Source organism: Paramacrobiotus metropolitanus, unplaced genomic scaffold, assembly GCF_019649055.1.
Source record: "Paramacrobiotus metropolitanus isolate TYO unplaced genomic scaffold, Prichtersi_v1.0 Parri_scaffold0000093, whole genome shotgun sequence".
NCBI lineage: Eukaryota > Metazoa > Tardigrada > Eutardigrada > Parachela > Macrobiotidae > Paramacrobiotus > Paramacrobiotus metropolitanus.
The window spans coordinates 326,053-348,133 of record NW_026570313.1 but is presented as its reverse complement, the minus strand read 5'-3'; the positions used below and the strand labels follow the sequence as shown (position 1 = coordinate 348,133).

The 22,081-nt window shown below is 46.4% G+C and overlaps 1 protein-coding gene across 1 annotated transcript; it reads right to left on the bottom strand.

The window, feature by feature from the left end:
* Positions 1 to 7,891: 7,891 nt before the first annotated feature.
* Positions 7,892 to 21,158, bottom strand: LOC129596644 (uncharacterized). The gene is made up of 3 exons (XM_055493979.1): positions 19,632 to 21,158; positions 8,229 to 8,721; positions 7,892 to 8,142 (listed from the first exon to the last, which is right to left on the bottom strand). Exons 1-3 carry the CDS (start codon positions 21,156 to 21,158, stop codon positions 7,892 to 7,894), a joined length of 2,271 nt encoding a protein of 756 aa, XP_055349954.1.
* Between the last annotated feature and the right edge of the window lie 923 nt (positions 21,159 to 22,081).

The window sequence follows — 22,081 nt, the reverse complement described above, 5'->3', positions numbered from 1 at the left end:
AAGAGATTCTATCAAACAGTATCAAATATCACGTTTTCCTAGCCGACCAAAACTCAGACATGTATACTGTATACTTCGCTTACTGCCTTATATGGGCTCCCCTTACACTACTCTCCCTTATCTGGGCTCCCGGCTAGTGAGCAATACCCGTCAAATTATTTATCGGATTTATAGCAGAACCCTTTTCTACTTCTTTCAACCGGATTTACAAGTGAGCACACCAAAGAATTCCAAAATTTCACATCCGAATTATATTTATATAATTATAATATCTATATATATTTTAATTATATCTTAATATCTATATATATCTTAATTAAATTAAAGTAAACTCAATGCTACAAAAGTACTGGCGATTAAGTATTTTAAATAAATCTAAATTTTCATTCAGTCATAACACTGATAACAGCTGCAAAACTGTGAGTAGTAACGTAACCGCCGATATAGAGGGTTGCTCATATTGCCCGGGAGCCCAGATAAGGGAGAGTAATATAAGGGGAGCCCATATAAAGCAGTAAGCGAAGTATGCTGAATGACATCCAGAAGGGCCAGGACATACTGAATTTCAGTACGAGGACATTTGGGTGCTGTGAACATTAGGCTTACGATTAGGCCTGCACGATTAGGCTGCGATGAACAGCCGGCTAAATTTATAGCCGTTTGCATTCAGATTGTGATATCAGTAGCGTTGCGAGCTACGGCTAACCAGCTGTTCATCGCAGCCTAATCGAGCAGGGTATGTTCACAGCACCCAAATGTCCTCGTAAGCTCGTATGTATAGAGTTGGCGATCTGATCGTAGATAGGACGGGGCAGCCACAAAGCCTGAGCATCAAACGTAACACAATGAAGTAGACAAGGCGAGAAAGTGAAACAGAGGAATGGCGCCTTCCCTAGGACTCGAGCAGGAACAATGTATTTTAATACACACACTGTATACTTTCCGAAAGTATCTGTGACACTCTGTGTTAGATTGTACTTACTGCGCTTGCTGTTCTGGCCTCCAGCGACCTGCCGGATCTCGTTCGGACGATTTTCTAGGTCGAGCTTGGCTAAAAGCACACTTTGCGATTGCTTTATTCGGCTAGTTGTTTCGAAAACGACTCGGATTTAATTTGCCTGCTGCAGCGCTATGCAGACACCTTCTACGAGGAGTACTTACTGGTTAATGTTGATTGGTGCGAATCATCGTACTTTGTAATTAATACTGCAACTACAGTAATTTCTGGTTGTTATCTGCATTTCTGATCTGTGCCGTTGTAATTGTTTTTAGTTTTGCACCCTGTTGGTTCCCGATTTACGTATTGCGAAGCCACCAAAACATAATTCTTTTTCCAGTACTTTCAGACAGTAATGGCGGTCTGGGAGCTTAAGCCAGAGGAAATATTCGCGTACCGAGGGCACTGGCAGGGCGGATCCGAGTGGAACACGGTGGACGTCCGCGTCGACGGCCATCTGCAACGCGGCAAGGTCATCGACGTGGCGGAAGGCGGCCTGATCATCGACTTCCAATGTGCCACACAGCGAGCGCAGTTTGTCGAATACGGATACATCTTCGACTACTACCATCCCTGGAATCCCCCGCAAACTAGCGTACAGGTGCTGCTTCGCCGCTCTCCCGATAGCGCCTGGCGATGGCACCAGGGAACGGTCGCCTCCGTTCGATACTACGAACATGAAACGCCGGCATTGATGGACGTGGAACTATCTGACGGCACTTTCAGAGAACTGATTTCCCGGCAGCAGCTGCGTCTGCCGCCCTTGGACGCTGATTTAAAGGAATGGCGTGTGTCCAAAGGAGACTTTGTTGTCCGTTCGAGTCCGCTGCCCGCCGGATACTGGTTAGGCGGGACCCTGCTTAGGGAGATCTTCAAGCACAAATTACACGAAGACTCCTCTGTGGTGTGTACGGCGGTGTGTAGGGCGACACTCCTCTTTGTGCAGCGGGGCCGATGTCGTCCAATGCAGGCGGGGCATCTGGTACGCAGATTTATTGGTGTGTTGAAAGGAAGATTGTATTTATATACTTGTACCTCGCTTAAGCGCAAAAAAATACGAATATAATATTGTATTGAAATAGCCCCGCAATACCACTTACACCGAAATATTTCACTGGAAATTTGTAATTTCTTCAAATTTTCTTGTTAAAAATCTGATTAATTTTTCGTGGCATTATAATGAAACTGGTTTGATACACCTTCGTCCTCATAGTCAACTGCCGTTTATAGCAAAGCTTGCAGAAGATCGGATAATAACCTTAAATTTTGGTGTACGAAAATGCATATTGTCACGTCTTGGCACAGATGTTTCTTGTGCCACTCTGGCCGGATAGATAGTGAATAATGAAATACTCGTAGTACCACATAAATGCGTCCTCTACAGGTCAACACAGCCATGCGGGTTGCTACGCGCTAATATGGCGCGTAGCCACTACACTACACTATCTCATCCTTCACGCCAATTGTCACGTCTTGGCACAGATGTTTCTTGTGCCACTCTGGCCGGATAGATAGTGAATAATGAAATACTCGTAGTACCACATAAATGCGTCCTCTACAGGTCAACACAGCCATGCGGGTTGCTACGTACGCGCTAATATGGCGCGTAGCCACTACACTACTAATATGGCGCGTAGCCACTACACTACACATATAAAGGTGGCATCATTTCCCGGGCAATTTCTACGTCTAAACGGGGCGCAATCCGAGGGAAACCGAGAAACGGCTGAAAAAGGCGCCGATGGGGGAATCGAACCCCGGCTACGTCGTTAGATCCGCGTAGGCAGTACCACTGCACCACGGCGCAATACGTTGAAATCCTTTGAAAGACTTTATCGCTGCACGTGAGCCGCTTCTCCGCTCACATACGTATATGCGAAATGATCCACCATGTTTGCTAAAGTCTATAAATCCTGATGTTGTACTGCAGGAACACGTGTACGCTGCGGCCAAGATGGATCACGACGCCGGCTGCAGATCAACAGCATCACAATGGGCACTCCGTCAAATCGCGAGAGAAGCAGCCAAAAAGTCAGGGACTCAGAACAGCCGCTCGCCGAAGCTGTTCTTGTCGACTGAGTTGTTGGTGGAGATCTTCCAGTCACTCGACTCTATGGACCGCATCCGCTGTCGCCGAACATGCTCACTGTGGAACACTCTGCTCACCACCGAAGCACATTTTCTCGATGTGCGCATATCCGCTCGCAAGACGGACAAAACGGAAGGGGATCCGTGGCGGGCTTCCGGGAACGGCTCGTATTGGCTGGTGGCCTGTCTGCTGCAGTGCCTCAGCCAGCACACGAAGATGATGGTAATGATGCACGGAACCGGTATCCAGGAGTGCCGGGATCTCGTGCAACTGATTAACTCGGTTCTCCTCTCCCGCCGCATCCCGACGCTGGTGTTATGCGATTGGCATTTAGTTGAACGCGATAATACGATCAGTGTTAGGGGTTCTCTCGGGAATCTTATGGATAACATGGTCAAGGTGTGTTCGACTGCGGATCGACTGGTACTGAAGAACTGCCGTCTCTCCGCTCGTCAGCTGACTGCCAGGGTGACCCAGCATGCGCTGGCCGTTGGATGCAGCAACGTACATATCAAGGCGCGGCTGTGGGATCTCTTCGAGAACCGGCTGGTTGTGAAAAAGCCCGTGGGTCGACCGTTTGTGGCAAAATGGATTGCCGGCTGCTTACCCCAGGAGCAAGGTGGATTCTTCGCAGGGAAAATTGTGCAGGTCAGCCGCTTACCGTGTCCCTCGTCTATGCGTTCCGTGAAAACGCTATTGCTTCTGTACTGGATCAGACTTTATATTACTTTTGTGATTTTGAATCTGTTACGTTCTGTTGAACCAAAACCTAAGTCAGATTCAGAAGCAGTATAAGTATAAGAGGTTTCCGAGAGATAGAAGTACGCAACATTACAGATACGAGTTCGTACTTCAGATTTTGAGCAGTATTTATATGTCTATTGTGCTACAGACACATTGCACTAATAATTGGTCTTTGATTGCGAATCTGACGTTAAAGGTCGTGTGTTTTCTGGGTGAACATAGGTTTTGAATGAATACCAACATGCGGATCCGCGCTCGTCTACGCAGTATCGCCAGGTGTGGACCGAGGACACAGTTGCCGGTGTGGAAATCAGCCAACTGACCACGCTGACGGTGGCGGCGTTGGGTGAAACCATCGTTTGGGAACTTTCGGCGTATTGGACTGTAGGTGTAGCGTAAAGCATAAATTAGTAACTGTTATCCTCGTACATATTTTAGACTCTTGTCTATGAATATGGATTCGCACTGAGCGTGCTGGCAATACATTAACGATGCAAGCGGATGATAAATTCAAAGTTATCGTTAGTAGCTATCTCCCGTATAGTCTGTTGCTGAATAACAATTTTTCGCTTATTCGGCAGTTATAAGCCAGCGCTGACTGATGCCACTTACTTAAAAAATTAAAAATTTTTATTTCTATTTTTAAACAGTCCTTTTTTAATAGATAAATTCCATGATTGCGGAAAGGTTTTTGCTTTCCCCAGTTTTTTTACAACACCCTCTGACAGATATTATTATTATTACGGCACAAGAGCAGACAACCCCAAAGGGACTTCATGTCTGGTCATAGCAGCTTATTAAAGCGCTTTTGAGCATACTTACCATCAACCATCTACGATTCTGCAAAAAATTTGAGCTTCATGGATTTTAGAACGTGGTAAGTGTATTCCGGCGAACGCTGCGCTCCGGTCTCAGAATGCACCGCAGTTTGTGCGATGGGCACAATCCCTTACCAAGATAGAATGCAAGAATTTCTATTATGAATTCTGTTTTGGTACGAGTACTTGTGGCTTTTACGTGCAATACAGATTAAAACTCGGCCTGCAAAATACCGTGCAAATTACGCTAAACGTGACGAATGGTTCGTAACAAATACGCTTTACCTGAGACAACTGTATTCGCCGGTCTTGTTTATGCGGGTTAATTATTGTTCGGCGGCACGAGAAATACATGGCAACCGTAATAAATAATTACATGGAAGGAGCGGCATCATTAATTGTAAGGGAAGTGTGCCCGTATATGGCATCAATATTCAAGTACATGTGCAAAAACTTTCGTTTTGTGCGCTCCGAGCACTTTTTTGCCTTGTTTTATGACGTTCTTTAATCGAATGATTTGTATACATTGGTGTGAAAACCGTTTGTACGCGCAACATCCGGTTGGGGAGTTATCGGTAAAATAAAATTCCAAAAGTTTGAACGTACGGGGGTTTACCGAAAGTCTCATTACGAACCGATCCTCTTCGAATTTTGCATATAAACGTGCATTATCACGAAGATCGTGTTTACACCGGATCAGCTTTCCACCTTTTTTTCCAAATTGTAAATTATTTTCGCAAATTCTTGAAACTTATTTAAAATTTTGCAAAGCATGGCGGAAATCTATTTCGGTTTAAAAGCAACCTTCATGGTAATTTGTGTTTTCATGCAAAATTGGAAGAATATCGGTTCGTAATCAGACTTTTGGTATACCTCCGTGCGTTTATGCATTTTTTAATTTTATTTCACCGATAAGTCCCCAACCGGATGTTACGCGGACAAGCGCCAAGCGGTTTTCCCGCCAACATACATGTACAAATAACTTAATTATAGAATGTCACAAAACAATGCAAAAAGTGTTCGGGAGTGCGCGAAAGCGAACCTTTTTTGTACAAGCACACGATTTTGGTACCATGTACCGGCACAGTTACCTCCTGTGAAATTTTTTCGATTAACCGTTTTTTAAATCATATGTTACCCGTTTCTCGAAATAGAAATGTGTCGTATTACAAGCTTTGGACGGTGCTTACAACACTTCCCTCCCATGCGTAGCGGTATGAGCACTCTTCTCTCTCAAACTGGTGTGGCGAAAACAACTAGGAGGAACGATGGAGGAACGAACAGGAACACGGGAACCAGGAATCCCTATCAGGAGCCCTGCAAAATACACGAACAGACGAACGAATGCCTTAACTCTCACTTCCGTTCTCGGTTTATACGTGGATCAGATCAAGGCGAAGGTCAATTGTGACGCGAGTATACTGCGGTAATCCTATGGTAAGATCAGACGCGAATCCTGAACATCAAGATCACCTTTAGAAGATACTGCCCTTTTATCCAATTCACAACGTATTCCTCAACACTTGGAAGTCAGAAAAGTCAGAAGATCAGAATTCAGAAATGTGAGACTAATTCCTGACCGCTTTCGATATTAGGTATCACTCAAGCTGATATAGACTAGCAAAAGTACACGGCATACATCGCTATTCGCTAGGGATTTAGGGTACAGCCAACCACAGGTAAAGAGATGACTAGATAATAACATGGACTCATGGAGGTTTGTGTTTACAGGTGAAGGCGGACATCATCGGGCATCCGCATGATGTAGATACCTCCTCCTCCCCACGTCAAATCACATGGTATACCGCGTAGTCGTCTGTAACCGACCAAAACGTCCGGACGACCAAGACGTCCGGCGGACGTTTTGGTCGTTAAACCGACCAAACCGTCCGGGGGCCAAAAAAACGTCCGCCGTAAATTTTGCCCACCCAACTTTTTTTGCGTTCTGGGTGGGACCTGAAGCTCCTGAGAGCCTTTTCAACCCGGACACTTTGGTCGGAGTACAATTTCAGCCCGGACACTTTGGACGGAGTACTACTTCAGCCCAGACACTTTGGTCGGAGTACTATTTCAGCCCGGACACTTTGGACGGAGTACTATTTCAGCCCGGACACGTTGGTCGGAGTACTACTTCAGCCCGGACACTTTGGTCGGGGTACTATTTCAGCCCGGACACTTTGGACGGAATACTACTTCAGCCCGGACACTTTGGTCGGAGTACAATTTCAGCCCGGACACTTTGGACGGAGTACTACTTCAGCCCTGACACTTTGGTCGGAGTACAATTTGAGCCCGGACACTTTGGACGGAGTACTATTTCAGCCCGGACACTCTGGACGGAGTACTACTTCAGCCCAGACACTTTGGTCGGAGTACTATATCAGCCCGGACACTTTGGACAGAGTACTACTTCAGCCCGGACACATTGGACGGAATACTACTTCAGCCCGGACACTTTGGTCGGAGTACTATTTCAGCCCGGACACTTTGGTCAGAGTACTACTTCAGCCCGGACACTTTGGTCGGGGTACTATTTCAGCCCGGACACTTTGGTCGGAGTACTACTTCAGCCCGGACACTTTGGACGGAGTACTATTTCAGCCCGGACACTTTGGTCGGAGTACTACTTCAGCCCGGACACTTTGGTCGGGGTACTATTTCAGCCCGGACACTTTGGACGGAGTACTACTTCAGCCCGGACACTTTGGTCGGAGTACTATTTCAGCCCGGACACTTTGGACGGAGTACTACTTCAGCCCGGACACTTTGGTCGGAGTACTATTTCAGCCCGGACACTGTGGTCGGAGTACTATTTCAGCCCGGACACTTTGGTCGGAGTACTATTTCAGCCCGGACACTTTGGTCGGAGTACAATTTCAGCCCGGACACTTTGGACGGAGTACTATTTCAGCCCGGACACTTTGGTCAGAGTACTACTTCAGCCCGGACACTTTGGACGGAGTACTACTTCTGCCCAGACACTTTGGTCGGAGTACTATTTCATCCCGGACACTTTGGTCGGGGTACTATTTCAGCCCGGACACTTTGGTCGGGGTACTACTTCAGCCCGGACACTTTGGTCGGATTACTACTTCAGCCCTGACACTTTGGTCGGAGTACTACTTCAGCCCTGACACTTTGGTCGGAGTACTATTTCAGCCCGGACACTTTGGTCGGAGTACTATTTCAGCCCGGACACTTTGGTCGGAGTACTATTTCAGCCCGGACACTTTGGTCGGAGTACTATTTCAGCCCGGACAGTCCAAATACAGTCCGCATGTCCGCGACAACGCGAGTTGAGAGCAGTGGATCCAAGATTGACTGGACGATCCATAGAACATCCAATGCAGCCACGATGTGGATGCTCACCGGAATGTCCAGGATCTGCAACAACTGGCAGATCTGGTAGGGCGTCCACGTGATCACTACACTGCAGGTCAATAGGGTGAGGATGAGGAAGGCCTGATTGATGTGCTGACGGGTGTTCTTGTGTGCTGCAGGAGGATCGCCGCTTTTCCCGTCCGTTGGCTTCTGCGACAGAAGGCTTCCCTTGTTCCGGGACGCGTCTTCCACCGCATACGCTGCCGGTCGATAATGTACATATAGGCTCCCGCCACGAAGACGATAGGAGCCAGAAACAAGCAGATCTGCAGCGCTAATGCCCACGTTCGTTGGGCGTCGTTGTTCACCTCGCATTCGTCATTCATGCTGCGGTAAAACACGGAATCCAGAACGAGGCCTGGAACGCTCCAAATGTGGACGTATACAAGAGCGCCGCCTATAAAGAGGAAGCTGGTGCTAATGGTGTGTTGGTCACGATAACTGTAAGGAAAAATCAGCGCCCAGAGGCGGTTGACGGTGATGAGGAGGTGGGCGTGTATCGCCCACGCCGTGATGACGTAATTGCAGTAGAGATAAAGGTCACAGACCGCCCACGACAGCGTGCAGTGTTGGCAGGAGAGCTCCAATAAAATGTCCAGGGGATTTTCAAAAATAGCTAGAAATAAGTTGGCCAGGAGAAGGTTGGCGATGTACGGTTTAAATGAGGCACTGACGGATGTGGTGCGGAAGAGCTGACGAGGCCGGCGGCGCTGATTATGATAACTGCCGACATGGAGGCGATTTCGATAGCCGTTTGCGGGTCGCTCCAGTTACCATAATGGAGGCAGGGATCGTCTAGGCTAGCGTTTCTAGTGGTATTAGAATGAGAAACGTTCGCGTAGTTCGTACTACCGCCGTTTAGGTCTTTCGTTCCGTGATGTCCCAAGGTGCGCCGTGTATTTACTGATGTCAGGTGCATTGCACATGCACAGCGTATTTGGTTCTACATGGAAACCGTAGAGGAAGCTGGAGTGCATGTTGGTGCACGCTGCCACGCAGTAGAACCGAAGCGACGGTTGCTGGAAATGGGGATGGTAAGAACTAATATCTCGCGGTAAGACTGCACAACTTCCTACTCCAGTGCATCGCTCAGATACCTTAATACTGCTCTTAAAGAATTAATTGGCCACTGATTCATGAGTAATTTATAATTATTATCCGGACGGAATTTGCCGACTGAGACTAAATAAAGGGCACCCGTTCGTGGTACTGTAAGAATATTACCCTCGAGCCTGGGGGAAACCGATAACAGGAATTGCGTGCATGACACCGCCAATTATCACCACTGTATCCTGCCTCCATTAGCGTAATGACGTGTTGAGTGGCCACTAACATTACCACTTTGCACCTGCTTCGATCGCCAACAGGATTCGCTGCCACGGTCCGACTAAGCAAATGAATCGCTGCCTCGCAAAATAAAGAGGGCTTCTCCCGAATAGCGCAACTCGTACTCGAAGTAAGCAGAATGAAGCACAAAGTGCTCGATGTCTCAGCTGTGGTCAAATCGCAGTCGGCAAAACAGCTGAGCAATTTTACATCGTTTTCTTTTTCTAAATTCTTATTTTATTTATTATTTATTTGTTTACTTATTTGTTGCCGTTTTTCTGTATGAATCCGATTGTTGATTGACTTCTCTGAGACATTTAATTGGTTTATTTTGGATTTTTGGTTTCCGTTTTTGTAGTTACTTATTTTGTTGTTGAATATGTTTTATTCTTATTCTATTATTTTTCCTGTTTTCGTTTCTTTAATTTGCTTTTGAAAATTATTGCGAAGTGGCTATTTTACCCCAGTCTTTGTGGCAAAATAGCTTTTGGCTATTTTGCCCCAGTATGCGAGGCAAAATAGCTTTTTGCTATTTTGCCCCACACTGAGTTCAAATAGCCTTTAGCTATTTTGCCCCAGTATGGGCGGCTAAAATAGCCTTCTGCTATTTTGCCCCAGTATGTGTTGCATTAGCTTTTTTGTATTTTGCCGCATTATGGTCGTTGTCAGAATATCTCGCAGCTAATTCGCGGCAATATGAATATGCATGTCATTTAGAGGAGGCGATCTAGCACGCTGTCGTTTGTCTGGGTGCCTTTGTTGGAGACAATAAGGGATGGGCCATGGGACACTGTCATGCGGACAACAACTGAAATATGTGCAGCTCGGCACCTTGTTTGATGCTTTGACGTAATAAAAACGATTCCCAAAGGCTTTAAAACTGTTGAATCAAGTAAGCTGCCGCGCGTTCTCAAACCCAGTCTTCTATGTAATGTAAGAATGTGACGTAGTCCAATTTGCGACTAAGCTGGACTGTCGTACACTGGACTGCACACCATGGGTTAGGAATTCTGAGTATGAGAGGGAGCGACTGCTAAATCTTTAACTATACAGCGAGGAAAGTGTAAACGCAGTGTCTTCCGCTATACACCAACACAGGTTTTTTTTCGCTGTCTACTTCTTTAGACAGTAGACATACACTACACCACTTCTATAGGCATCCGCTACACTACTTCGTTTTAAGTCAGGCAAAAACTATAAGCATTTATTTCCTTTTAAACTTGCAGGTTTATGGTCGAGCAGTTGATACTTTCTACTCCTTCCATTTGGTCATAAACAGTTTATTTTTTCATTAACAGTTTTAAACAGCGCGGCCGCAGTTGTTGATAATTTAAAATCAAGCAAAAATTTGAAATCGCCCATTTCTAAATTTGAAAATTGTTCCACGAGATGGAAGCAAAAAGAAGCAATATGCTTGTACGAGATCAAACATCCAGAAAGATTCCATGTAGCGCACTGCATCACCGTGATGGTGGAATCCGAACACCTTACAACCTCAGAAAAGGAAACCGCACCATAATCAAGGGGACAGAAGAAAAATATTGACGGAACAACGGACAACCTTTGCCTGGAAGCTTAATATATTGTGGAAATTTTTATTTATCTTAATTTTTCTGATTTGTTCGATACTCGTATTACTGGCGCTTATAAGCATGACTTTAACAGTGTCAATTTTGATTAGACACTCTTTTTTTCTGTCTGTATTTCTGTGCAACTACTGTTTGGCCCGGTTTAAAACCTCACGCTAATGTCACCCTAACCGAAAATCGGATACCTGCTCCACGCTGGATATAATAAAAAATAATAGCAAGTGACACGAAGTCGACATAAAGAGTGCACGGCAAGGGAATTGTACAAAGTTATAAGTTGATTTACCCCTTGCATTATAACAGACGCACCCGTCTAGATACCCCTCCCTATAGACGACTAGAGGTACACAGTCCAATTGGTAATTGCGACAACGTCGAAAGGTCATAATGATTCTGTCTGCGCTGAGTTTGTGTACGAGGACACACTAAGTATACGTGATAGACCAAAAAACCAGCGAGAATAAATGATAACCAATCACGTGTTGTGCAGCACACCCAGCCACCAAGGGTTGGCGGTCCAAGTACTGCGTATTAAACAGCTCGTCTTCATAGACGCCTATGCTGACTTCCAGCTCTCATTCCTCGTGTACTATGGAACGAAACAATTTGACCAATATAGCAAACGATGCAGAAAAAATCTACAAGATTTTTGATACCCAACAAGTTGCAGTTTATAGCGATTAAGACAATAGATAGCCTTTTTGAGTTTCTCGTAGACATAGCATAGGATTCTGTGTGGGGAACCCTTGACCGTTGATTCTATGCTAAGTCTACGAGAAAATGAAAATATCTGTAGTCTTTTTGAATCAGCGTATATTCTCACTTATTTGGTATCAAAAATCGTGTTATTTTTTTCTGCGTCTTCTGGTATATTGCTTGAATAGTCACATTCCAGAGTACACGAGAAATCAGCGTTGAAAGTTTGCATAATTTTCAGTCAGTCATTTTTTATGCGCTTACAAGTAACTGCAAACCTGGGTGGTTGCCCGCGTTGCATAAGCCGGGCATGGTTATCACTTATACTCGCTTAATTTGTTGTCTCTCACGTATACTTAGTGTGTCCTCGTACTCCGATCCTCTAATTTTAACGGAGTAAAAGATGGAAAGTAAAGCGCTCTACCGGTTGCTTTATCCTGCCGGTTCGGTTGACGATTCTCTGCGACAATGCAGACGACGGAATGATACGAGCGATCAAAACGCATCACGACCTAATTTGGTCGGACAGCAGACCGTCGTCACCGTTACCCCTGCAACCGCACCGGAAGGTAGACCGCTTTCGGAAGACTCAACCGACAGTCATCCGATGGCTGAACAACATAGGCTCACAGCCAACCGACCTCGAAAATCAGGACGGAGCGAGTCGACCGACCCAACCGACGGATTTCGGCCAACCAACGTCAACCGACCACACAGGTCGAAAACGGTAATACACCTCAGGTCGAACATGAAGATGAAATGGCCGTAGAGTTTGAGGACTATGAGTCGGACGGCTCGGACACACAAAGCACGAGCGATTCGGCGGACACAGACTCCGATAACCGACCTTTGGAGGAATCCGAGGAAGAAGACGACGACGAAGAATTCGATCCGTCAGTCCGACACTGCGAGACGGACAAACCAAGAAAAGACGACTCGAAAGAATCGTCATCGGAGGATGAAGAACCGACCTTCGACGTCTGGCTAACTACAGCATTGTGGTCTATAGTTCACACAGAACTCATAGTCGAGGATTTACCGGAACTAACCGAACAGGAAAAGCCGGCCGACCCCAAGCAACAAGCCGAACTCGAACCGTCGAAAATCCTAAGAGAATCGGGAGGAGTAAAACGGAGGAAGACGATCTCCAACCTCCGACGACGGTTTTTCAGCAGTTGTCAACCGAAAAACCGACCTCGGTTAACTTGACTGACCAACAGGAGTCAGTGCAGTTCAACCCATGGAAGGCACGGATTGCAAAAGTCAAGACGATCGAAGAATTAAACCTGGACAACAAAAGCCCAGAAGTTTACCATCTGAAGCTAGACCCATTCATCGACTCTAAGCCGTTAGACCGGCAAGTGGTCTTTAACAGCGAGCGAGTATCACTCCCACCATACTCGACGTATTCTATTAAGGTACGGACGGCCAAACCGATGAACGCTAGGAGGTATGTTCACTTTGTCACCCTAAGGCAAAAAATCCGACCTGTCCGGCCAATCGAAGCCAGGATTAAAATCCGACATCAGATAGACACGGCCTGGATAAACATCCAGAATACGACCCATCAACCGAAGATACTGAAAAAAGCCGTACGACTTGGCCACATGCAATACAGCGATATCTAAGAACCGGATATCGACAACGAGCATTATCTGGGAACTCCCACTTGGAGTAGCCAAAACATGGCCGACCAAGCCAGAGCCAAGACCTTCGCCGAAATTCGCGTTTTCAACGTGCTGCCTCTCCCTGAAGAGGAACAACGACGGTTTAGCTGGCTACTGGTGTACTAACGACTCCGCCGCCGACCTCGTTGCCCATGTCTTTAATGGAACATCCTAGGCGGACCGTGCTAACAAACGCGGTCCGCATCCCCTCAACCAACCCCGGGGACGAAGAACAGGTGTCCGCAACAGAAATGGCCACGTGTCCTTCGTTCGCGGCAAAGAACCTTCCTCGTGGACCTGGGTTGTCTACCCCCAACAGAAGGGGATAGGCCTCTCAGGTTGGCGACAAAGAAAACGAAGAATTGGATCTGTACTACCTTGTTATGAACTCTGGGTCGGATCCAGACTTCTGTTGGTCGGTTATTCCGCTTATCCGAGTAACATACCTTTGGATGGTCCGAGTCCTGTCAGATGGGTTAGGATTAACTCGTGGCCTGTTGCCATGGCGTCTGTCGGCCGAGAGACTAGTACTCCATCATGCAATCGGGCTTGCTCGTGGCAACGAGGGGCTTTTGTAGTCCCACTCCACCAGACAAGATCTATGGTTGAAATCGGCGCACAGTTCTCGCGCCTCGGCAGCGTTGAGCCTTGGGCTCCGACTTAAGTCAGACTGCCCATTTCTCCGGTAAGCCCAATGTGGCTAATTGCCGGGAGAAATCCTGCCTTCATGGACATGCAAAGTCCTGCCAGCCCCACATGAGCCTAACGGTGTAAGTCGTCTTGGCCGACCATTAAAAAGAACGTGTAACCGACCTCGAGTCGGATTATTATGACCAAATGAAAGTCGGAAGTGTACGACAACAAATCGGCAGAGTAACCAGAGGTAGGACATCGACTCCCAAACGGAAGATTGCAGCTTATGGACGGTGAGAAACATACTTCAGCCGACCATCGGAAGTCAATAGCCGATCACGGAACATCAACATGGATAACCGACCTCGTATATATGGAACGTTTCGTACCAAAGAAGAAAACTGGAACGTTTTCTTCTTTCCTGTAGTCACTGTAGTCATCTGTAGACACCCAGTAGACAACCTGCATACATCCTAAGAAACCGTGACTACAGTATGTCTACAGGGATGCCTACAGATGACTACCGGAGTATACAGACAGAGTATCGAGCTGAACCTAAGAAGGGCTACCTGTAAACAGCGGTAGACATCTGTAGACAACCTGTAAACATCCTGTAGACAACCTAAGAAACCTAAGAAACCAGGTGACTACAGTATGTGTACAGTGGTGTCTACGAGCGGTCTACAGATGACTACCGGTGTATACAGGGAGAACCTAAGAAGGGCTGACTGAAACTAAGAAGGGCTGCCTGTATACAGCGGTAGACATCTGTAAACAACCTGTACACACAGTTGTAGACACGCTGTATACATCCCAAGAAACCAGGTAACTACCGATAGGTCTACAGGGTGTCTACAGCCTGTATCCAGATGTCTACTGTGTCTACAAGGAGAGAAAAAACGACTCACTTTTTTTTCTTTGGTACGAAACGTGCCACAGGTGTCGATTCGGATACCATTATAACCCACCTCGAGTCGGATAACATCGCGACCGAACACAAGTCGGCTAACAACGGAACGCATCGGATGGAAGTCGACTGAATACTTCCACCAAAGGAACTCAAGATTTCCGACCGGACCTTCGACCAGTTCGTATCGGATAAACCCCATAACCAGGCTCGTGGTAGCAGATTGAGCGGTTTTAACCGATCACTTTTGAACGGAATTGCTGTACTCGACGACCACACAGGTCGCATGACTTAGGCACAGCTTTCTCCGACCTGAACTGTAGGAATTCGGAACTTAGCCGGATTTCCAGGCCGCCGGTCGACTTACCGGTAGGCCGACCTTGGTCAACGGACCTCAGTCCAATTTTCCCATTAGAGAGGATGCCAGGGCATTCGCAACTGCGACAGTATCTCTCCATTCCTAACGGACGGATACGAGTCGGAAGTAAGTGTTTAACCGTGATTATCCGACCTCGGTGAACTTGACCGGTTACGACGGGTAATTCGGGAACCGACGCCCCGGACCCAGCTTGCCGGATGAGATTGGACAGGAGAACCCGTGGAGGTTCAAGCACCCCGTGGACGTCATTCTAGTCGAAATAAGACCACCGGACAGATTTTGCATTTTTTTAGCAATTTTCCTAACAAAGGGAATTGTATTCTTCTAGTTCGATCTTTTCAACAGAGCTCTCGTTTTTGCTCACTGGAATTGGTGTAAACTTTATTTTATACTTTTCTTTCACGCTTTATAACTTTCATTACATTTTCTTTTTCACATTGTTGTCCGATGCCAACCGAAGCAAGAAACCAGCCATCAGATGCATCACCGGTCCAATGAAAAGCCCGAGCGACTTCCGGATTTCCCGGCCGTGAATTGCTTGCCTCTCATGGGTTCGCAAGTAAAGTATGGGGCGGTCGACTAGATACCGGACTCCCGGTGCATGAGGGCGCGTACCGGCGACCCCACATGGGTCCATCCGGAGAGTTGTGCGATACTGGTGCGGTATCGAGTCGGAGCATCCTTCGCAGGGGCTCTGATTCCCGCCCAGAGGCATATTAGGCGTACGAGCCTGCGAGTGGTGCTCCGACCACACAGGGCGTACTTGCACTCACTTGCATGCAGTATCGCCTCTCTCACTTGTACGTATGTGCGCTGCTGCACTGCACTCATCCGCTGAAGCGGATATACGCAGCGCATACGCTGAATAGCACTGCTCTCTCGTCCCTCTCTCGCAGCACCAATCAGCGTTCATACGCTCGCGTTGGATCGAATCGAGTCTGCGTATCACACAGCTGATATGTCTGGACCGCATCACGCACGTGTTTGCCGCTAGCCTTCTTTCACGCCTTGGCAGACGCTCAAAAACCCTTTTAGCAACCACTTGCTAGATTCAGCCAGACATTGGCATTGTTCTTTCTTCCTGCTATTACGCAGTATAGTCAGCCTTTATTGGTCAATAAAGACACTTGCAAGCTCCTCACACTTCTCTGTTACATCACTCAGCTGAGGTTCTGTGCAACGGAAAGGTCACTACTTTTCCTAGCACGTCTGCCCTCTGAACAGTGACAGTAGCTTGGTCACTCAATTTTCTAATACCTCTGCAACGCTGTTGACTGGACAGTTGTCTACCTCGGTCACTCACTTTGCTAACACCTCTATTCGTCTCTTAACGGCATCTGTGCAATAGACACTAGACAGTAGAGAACGCTCGTTACTCAATCACCGCTCGTTACTCAGTTGATATTTGGTAGTTTAGGTCACTGATTCACTTAGCGACCTCTGTCCACGGAACACTAGTAGAAACCCAGTTACTCAATAACCTAATCCGCTATTTGTACTGGACAGTGATGACAACTCGATCACTCATTCACCTAACGAGATATGTGCACTGCACATTAGTGGTACTTCGGTCAATCTCTCACTGGACGGAAGTCTTAGTGCGGTCAATCTCGCACGTACCGGGCTCTGTGCACTGCACGGTAGTGGTAGTTCGGTGCACGTGCAGTTGCTCGATGGCAGTCGAGGCAGAGACGCATAGTCGTCCATTTCTTACTAACGGCCTACTTGAATAATTAAATGGAAGATTTTAGAAAAGACTTAAGGGGACCCCTAGCCGCAGTTGGGTGGGTCTGGGAAAACGGGATTAGCATGGAAACGATGACCGGATATGTTATCCTTATTCTGACTGAGCGCGGAGAGGATTTAGCTACAAAATGGTGTGGCGCGATCCTCTCTGGCCTGTGTCTAGACCGAGCTGTTCACTAAACAAAGAAAAACCTTTGAAAGCAAAAGTTGAATGACAAAGTTCCTTTGTTTTTGACGTAACCTACATTGTTGTACCTGTTATCAGCTGGAAAGCTTATATACCGAAACATGCTAATAAAAAACTTCGATATCTGATCAACAAAACGCAAACAACACTTTTCAAAAACTGTTTTTTCAGTTATTCGGAATGTAGGATGTAGAACAGCAGTGGTGTTTCGATATATAAGCTTTCTGAAAAAAAACTGATTTTATGATGTTGGCTGTGTTTCCATACCATGTTTGGTTCTCAAGTTTTAGATTTTCAAAGTCTTGAATTTTGTATTATTCAAAACTGCAACCAAAGAATGGGCTGTTCGGCAGACAGGCTGCTTATCGTGGCTGATCCGGCTGGCCATCCGCGCGCTTTTAGCACACAAAAACTCTATTAAGTACTATTTTTTTCAACGGGGTAAGTATTGTCATTCATTTGTAATAACTATGTAAAATTAGTATTGCAGAACGTTCGGTGACGTGTACGCGCGCACATCAAAAATGCCGCCCATCGCGCATGTGAAGATACCGATCTTCGCCAGCGCCGATCGCGGATATGCTGCAGCGCATGGTTATCAGTTTGCCAGATCATATCGGGATTCAGTGTGAGCGAGTGTATGGCTTGCTGTATCTTCTGAGCATTGAACATCTTTTCCCAGCGCGATTTTCGTTTCTGGTTCTACGAACTCACAAAATTACTATTTGAACATCCTTCATCTCAAATGCACGTGAAAAATATTATAAATCCGTAAGCATTCCATGCGGATGGAAAACGAGAAGGAACACGAATTTTTTTAGCCGCCAAAGTAACTGCGGTGAAGGCAGGACAGCGCTCAAGTTTGAGCGAAGATCCGTATCTCTGCTGCGTCTATGGGCGGCATCTTTGATGTGCGCGCGTACACGTCACGGAACGTTTTGCAGTACTAACTTTACATAATTATTACAAAAAAATGAATACTTACCCCGTTGAAAAAAATAGTACTTAATAGAGCTGATTTTTCTCTACAGAATGGTATGTTTCATGTATTCACCAGGAAACCTTCTCCGAAAATATCTGCTTGTGAGCTGAATCAACACCGGCTTGGAATACCATCTGACCGCCTGCCTGCCGCAGGTGTGTGTGGCCATGGCCAGCCGGCTACAGCAATCAGTTTACTCGATGAGCGCTTACCCGGTCTTGGTTTTCAAACTGTAACTTAAAGGAGGTTTTACTAATTGTGTTTTGCAATACATCATCATAAAGATAAAAGAATTCTCTACCAGGGCATATAAAACTTGGCAACTTTATAAAAGCGGCCAAACTAAAAACGCAGCGGCTAGTGGTCCCCTTAAACCGTCTTTTAGCTAGCTTTCCTGACAACATTGCCTGGTTAAAAAAACCATAATAATTCATTATTTTAATGATATTCCAGCCGAACAAGTTCAGTGCGGTTTAGTAACAGTCAACCCGAGAGAATCAGTTGAAGGCATTCTCACATCGACATGCAGCTTTTAAGGGATTTGGCCCGGTACATAGCACTAAATTCGTGTACATTGGCGGGAACTTTCGCAGTCGCGCACTCCCAAACACTTTTTTGCAATGCTTTATGGTATTATGTAGCCGAAAGAATTGTATACGTAGTTGTGAAATCCGTTTGCGCGCGCAACATCCGGTTGCGGAGTTATGAGGGTAACAAAATTCCAAAAAGTTTAAATGCATTCAGGTGTACCAAAAGTCTCATTATGGACCGATCCCTTTCAAATTTTGCACGTAAATGCACATAACCATGAAGATTGTTTTGGTACGGAACCAGACTTCTAGGATTTTTTTTAAATTTTAAAATGAATTTTAAAATTTTTGAAATTCATTTTAAAATTCGAAAAAAATTGTAGAAGTCTGGATCCGTACCAAAACAATCTTCATGGTTGTGTGCATTTACGTGCAAAATTTGAAAGGGATCGGTCCATAATGAGACTTTTGGTACACCTGAATGCATTTAAACTTTTTGGAATTTTGTTACCTCATAACTCCGCAACCGGATGTTGCGCGCGCAAACGGATTTCACTACTACGTATACAATTCTTTGGCTACAAAATACCATAAAGCAATGCAAAAAAGTATTTGGGAGTGCGCGACAGCGAAGGTTGCCGTGGATGTACACGAATTTGGTGCTATGTACCGGGCCAAATCCCTTAAGCATAAAGGTAAGGCAATACCAAAGTACCTCGCAACACTGTCGAAGGCGGCGTGACTATATAGTACCTTTAATAAGTATCACACGCTAGTACACACTTAGTACTGAAACAAAAAGAATATTCATAGCAAAAACACTTCCTCAATGCTATCCTGGTCGGGAATTGTACCCATCACACATATTGCGTTTCCTCTCTGTATTTGAATAGATAGCCGCTGCCTAAAAAACTCTTTCGCTCGTTTCTGGCCTGTTGCAGAAGCTATCCCGTTTCCAACCTTATCCACTAACGTCTTAGTACCACATCCCCATGGCCCGTAAATTTCGAACGCTGCTGCCTTGAGGTTGTACCGAGGTTGCAGCCAGGCGTGTTTTGTCAGCTTCGCCCTTTCCGCTTGTTCAGCTGCTGCTCCGACGTTTACAGAGGTACGGTCGATATACGAGGCGGCGAGTGTGTCGACGCATGTTACATCCACGGCCAGCGGTTTTCCACGCTCCCATGGTACCAGAGTAATCACATCCGGCCTTTTCTTATCCTTCAAAGACAGACCCTTTGGTTCCATTCTCGCAGGAAAACCTGCCGTTTTCAATCCACGGGCGATCTCCCCGCTTATGCCGTCGTGTCGTGGCAGTCTGCCTGCTGACCGTTTGCATCGGAGCCCGTGCCGCCCCAATTCATCCACCAAGCCGCCACATACGCACACGTGGGGAGTAACAATTGGAGCTCCCAGTCGCAGCGCGACGCTTATGCGAAAGGCATTGTTCTCCAGAAGATTACCGAGACAAGCTGCCGGTAATGCATGAATCCACACACCTGATTCCGGGACTGATACTGCTTTCAGGTGGGCGACTTCCTCCTGTGTGGTCCTTATGGCTGCCAGTCGGGAAAAGGCATGTAGCGTCGCAGGTGTGTCCCATGCTTTCTGGACGTGGCGGAACGGGAGGGGCGGAAGTTCATCTGTATCGGACGTCAGTTTCCAGGCATGCGTGGCGGCGGTCACATCCGTAGCCGTTAGCTTCGGGCAAAGCTTGGAAATCAGCGGGTGCAACGAGGAAGCCGATGCCATATAGGCAGAGGGAGCTAGCTTCTCCGTGCGTCTGATCCCCAAACCACCGAAGCGAACGGGAAGTGAGGCTTGAAGCCACGTCGGGTGGTCCATACGTACATTAGTGATGGATTCCACAGCGTCGCGGAACACCTGGTCGAGTCTGTAAAGTTCATGAGGGAACATCCATGCTAAAGAAGTACGAAGGATGTGGACGATCTTCGGCACTGCTAAACAGTTCTTCAAGAGGAAGAGCGCTTGATGTTTAGGGAGCAACCGAAGGCGATCACACATTACTCCCATTTGGCTTATCTTCTCATTGACCATTGGTACAACAGCGGCGGGCAACAGGGGGGACCCGAGAAGGTTGAGTTTTTCTGCCGATGTGATAGTTATACCAGGGAATAAACGGGAAAATTCGTCCGCGGCAGACATTCGTTGAGCGTCTGTGCCCCCGCAGAGGAACAGTTCACACTTAGCAATATTGACAGTAAGGCCGATTTTCTGTGCTTCCATGATCAGCTGCTGAAAATTGTGGATGACACTCGCAGGACGGCCTCCAAGGGTTCCGTCGTCCATGAACCAGGCGTTCAGATCAGTGTTCAGCTTATCAATGACGATTTGCAGTACCAAACAAAACAGGGCTGGGCCAAGTGGATCTCCCTGCTGCACACCGGACTGGGAAGTGATGACAGTGTCGCCCAAGAACAGCGATGAATAGGAGCCGTAGCACATCCTGATGAACGTAATGTAATACATCCTGACGACTGTAATGATTGAATCCAAAGCAGTAAATATATTCACCGGAAATTGCGAAAAAATAGTTCAAAATAGTTTTGATATACAGCCCTATCACACTTATTTTCAAAAATCAGTTATTTTCGAAAACCTATTTTCAAAAATCACTAAAGGTCAGCCGGCGATAAATTTATAATTATTTGATTTTGATATCGTTGCTGCATGTGTCTAGCATGTTTTGCATTTTAGGCTGCCCTGCTGAGAGCATATTTCAGTTTACAGCGATATAAAAATAAAAACCGACCGGATTAAAAATGTGGCTCGAACCATTGGCCGTGGTTGCCATCTTCCGACTCAAAAATTTGTGTAAAAATTTCACTAATCCCGCACAGCAAGAATAATATGTTTGGACTGTTTCGCAACCAATGCTTTTGCGATATATGCAGAACACCCATCGAATCCCATGAAACCTGCGTGACCTTTGGAAATTTACGGCGGGCACCGTCAAAGAAGAGGACGATCTCCTTTGCGCCTTCGCCGGACAGTCGCCGAATGTCGCAAGCAACCATGTTTGATAAAATCTCATTCCGAAGTTGTTGAGCGCCCTTTTTAAATTTTCATTTACACAGCAAGCCCGAGGCATCTCGTTCCAGCAGGTTTAAGCAGCAGTCTTAGCTTTTTTTATTCATCACTTTAATGGTTTTTTCTTCCATTTCGTCCGGCGCTTATACCTTCTCGTCTGTGTTGTGGACATTTGTCAACACTCTAAAATAAAGTAACGTAGTACACGTCTGATTCATGGAAGTTTTCAGTTCGAGGTCCGCCACATCCATGTGCTAGGCAACCGCACTTCTCGGTATGACCTTTTGAACATAGAAGTCTATGGGAGAACCACTTTGTTCCGAGATCAGCGCAAGCACTGATCATGCAAGATTTTTCTGATA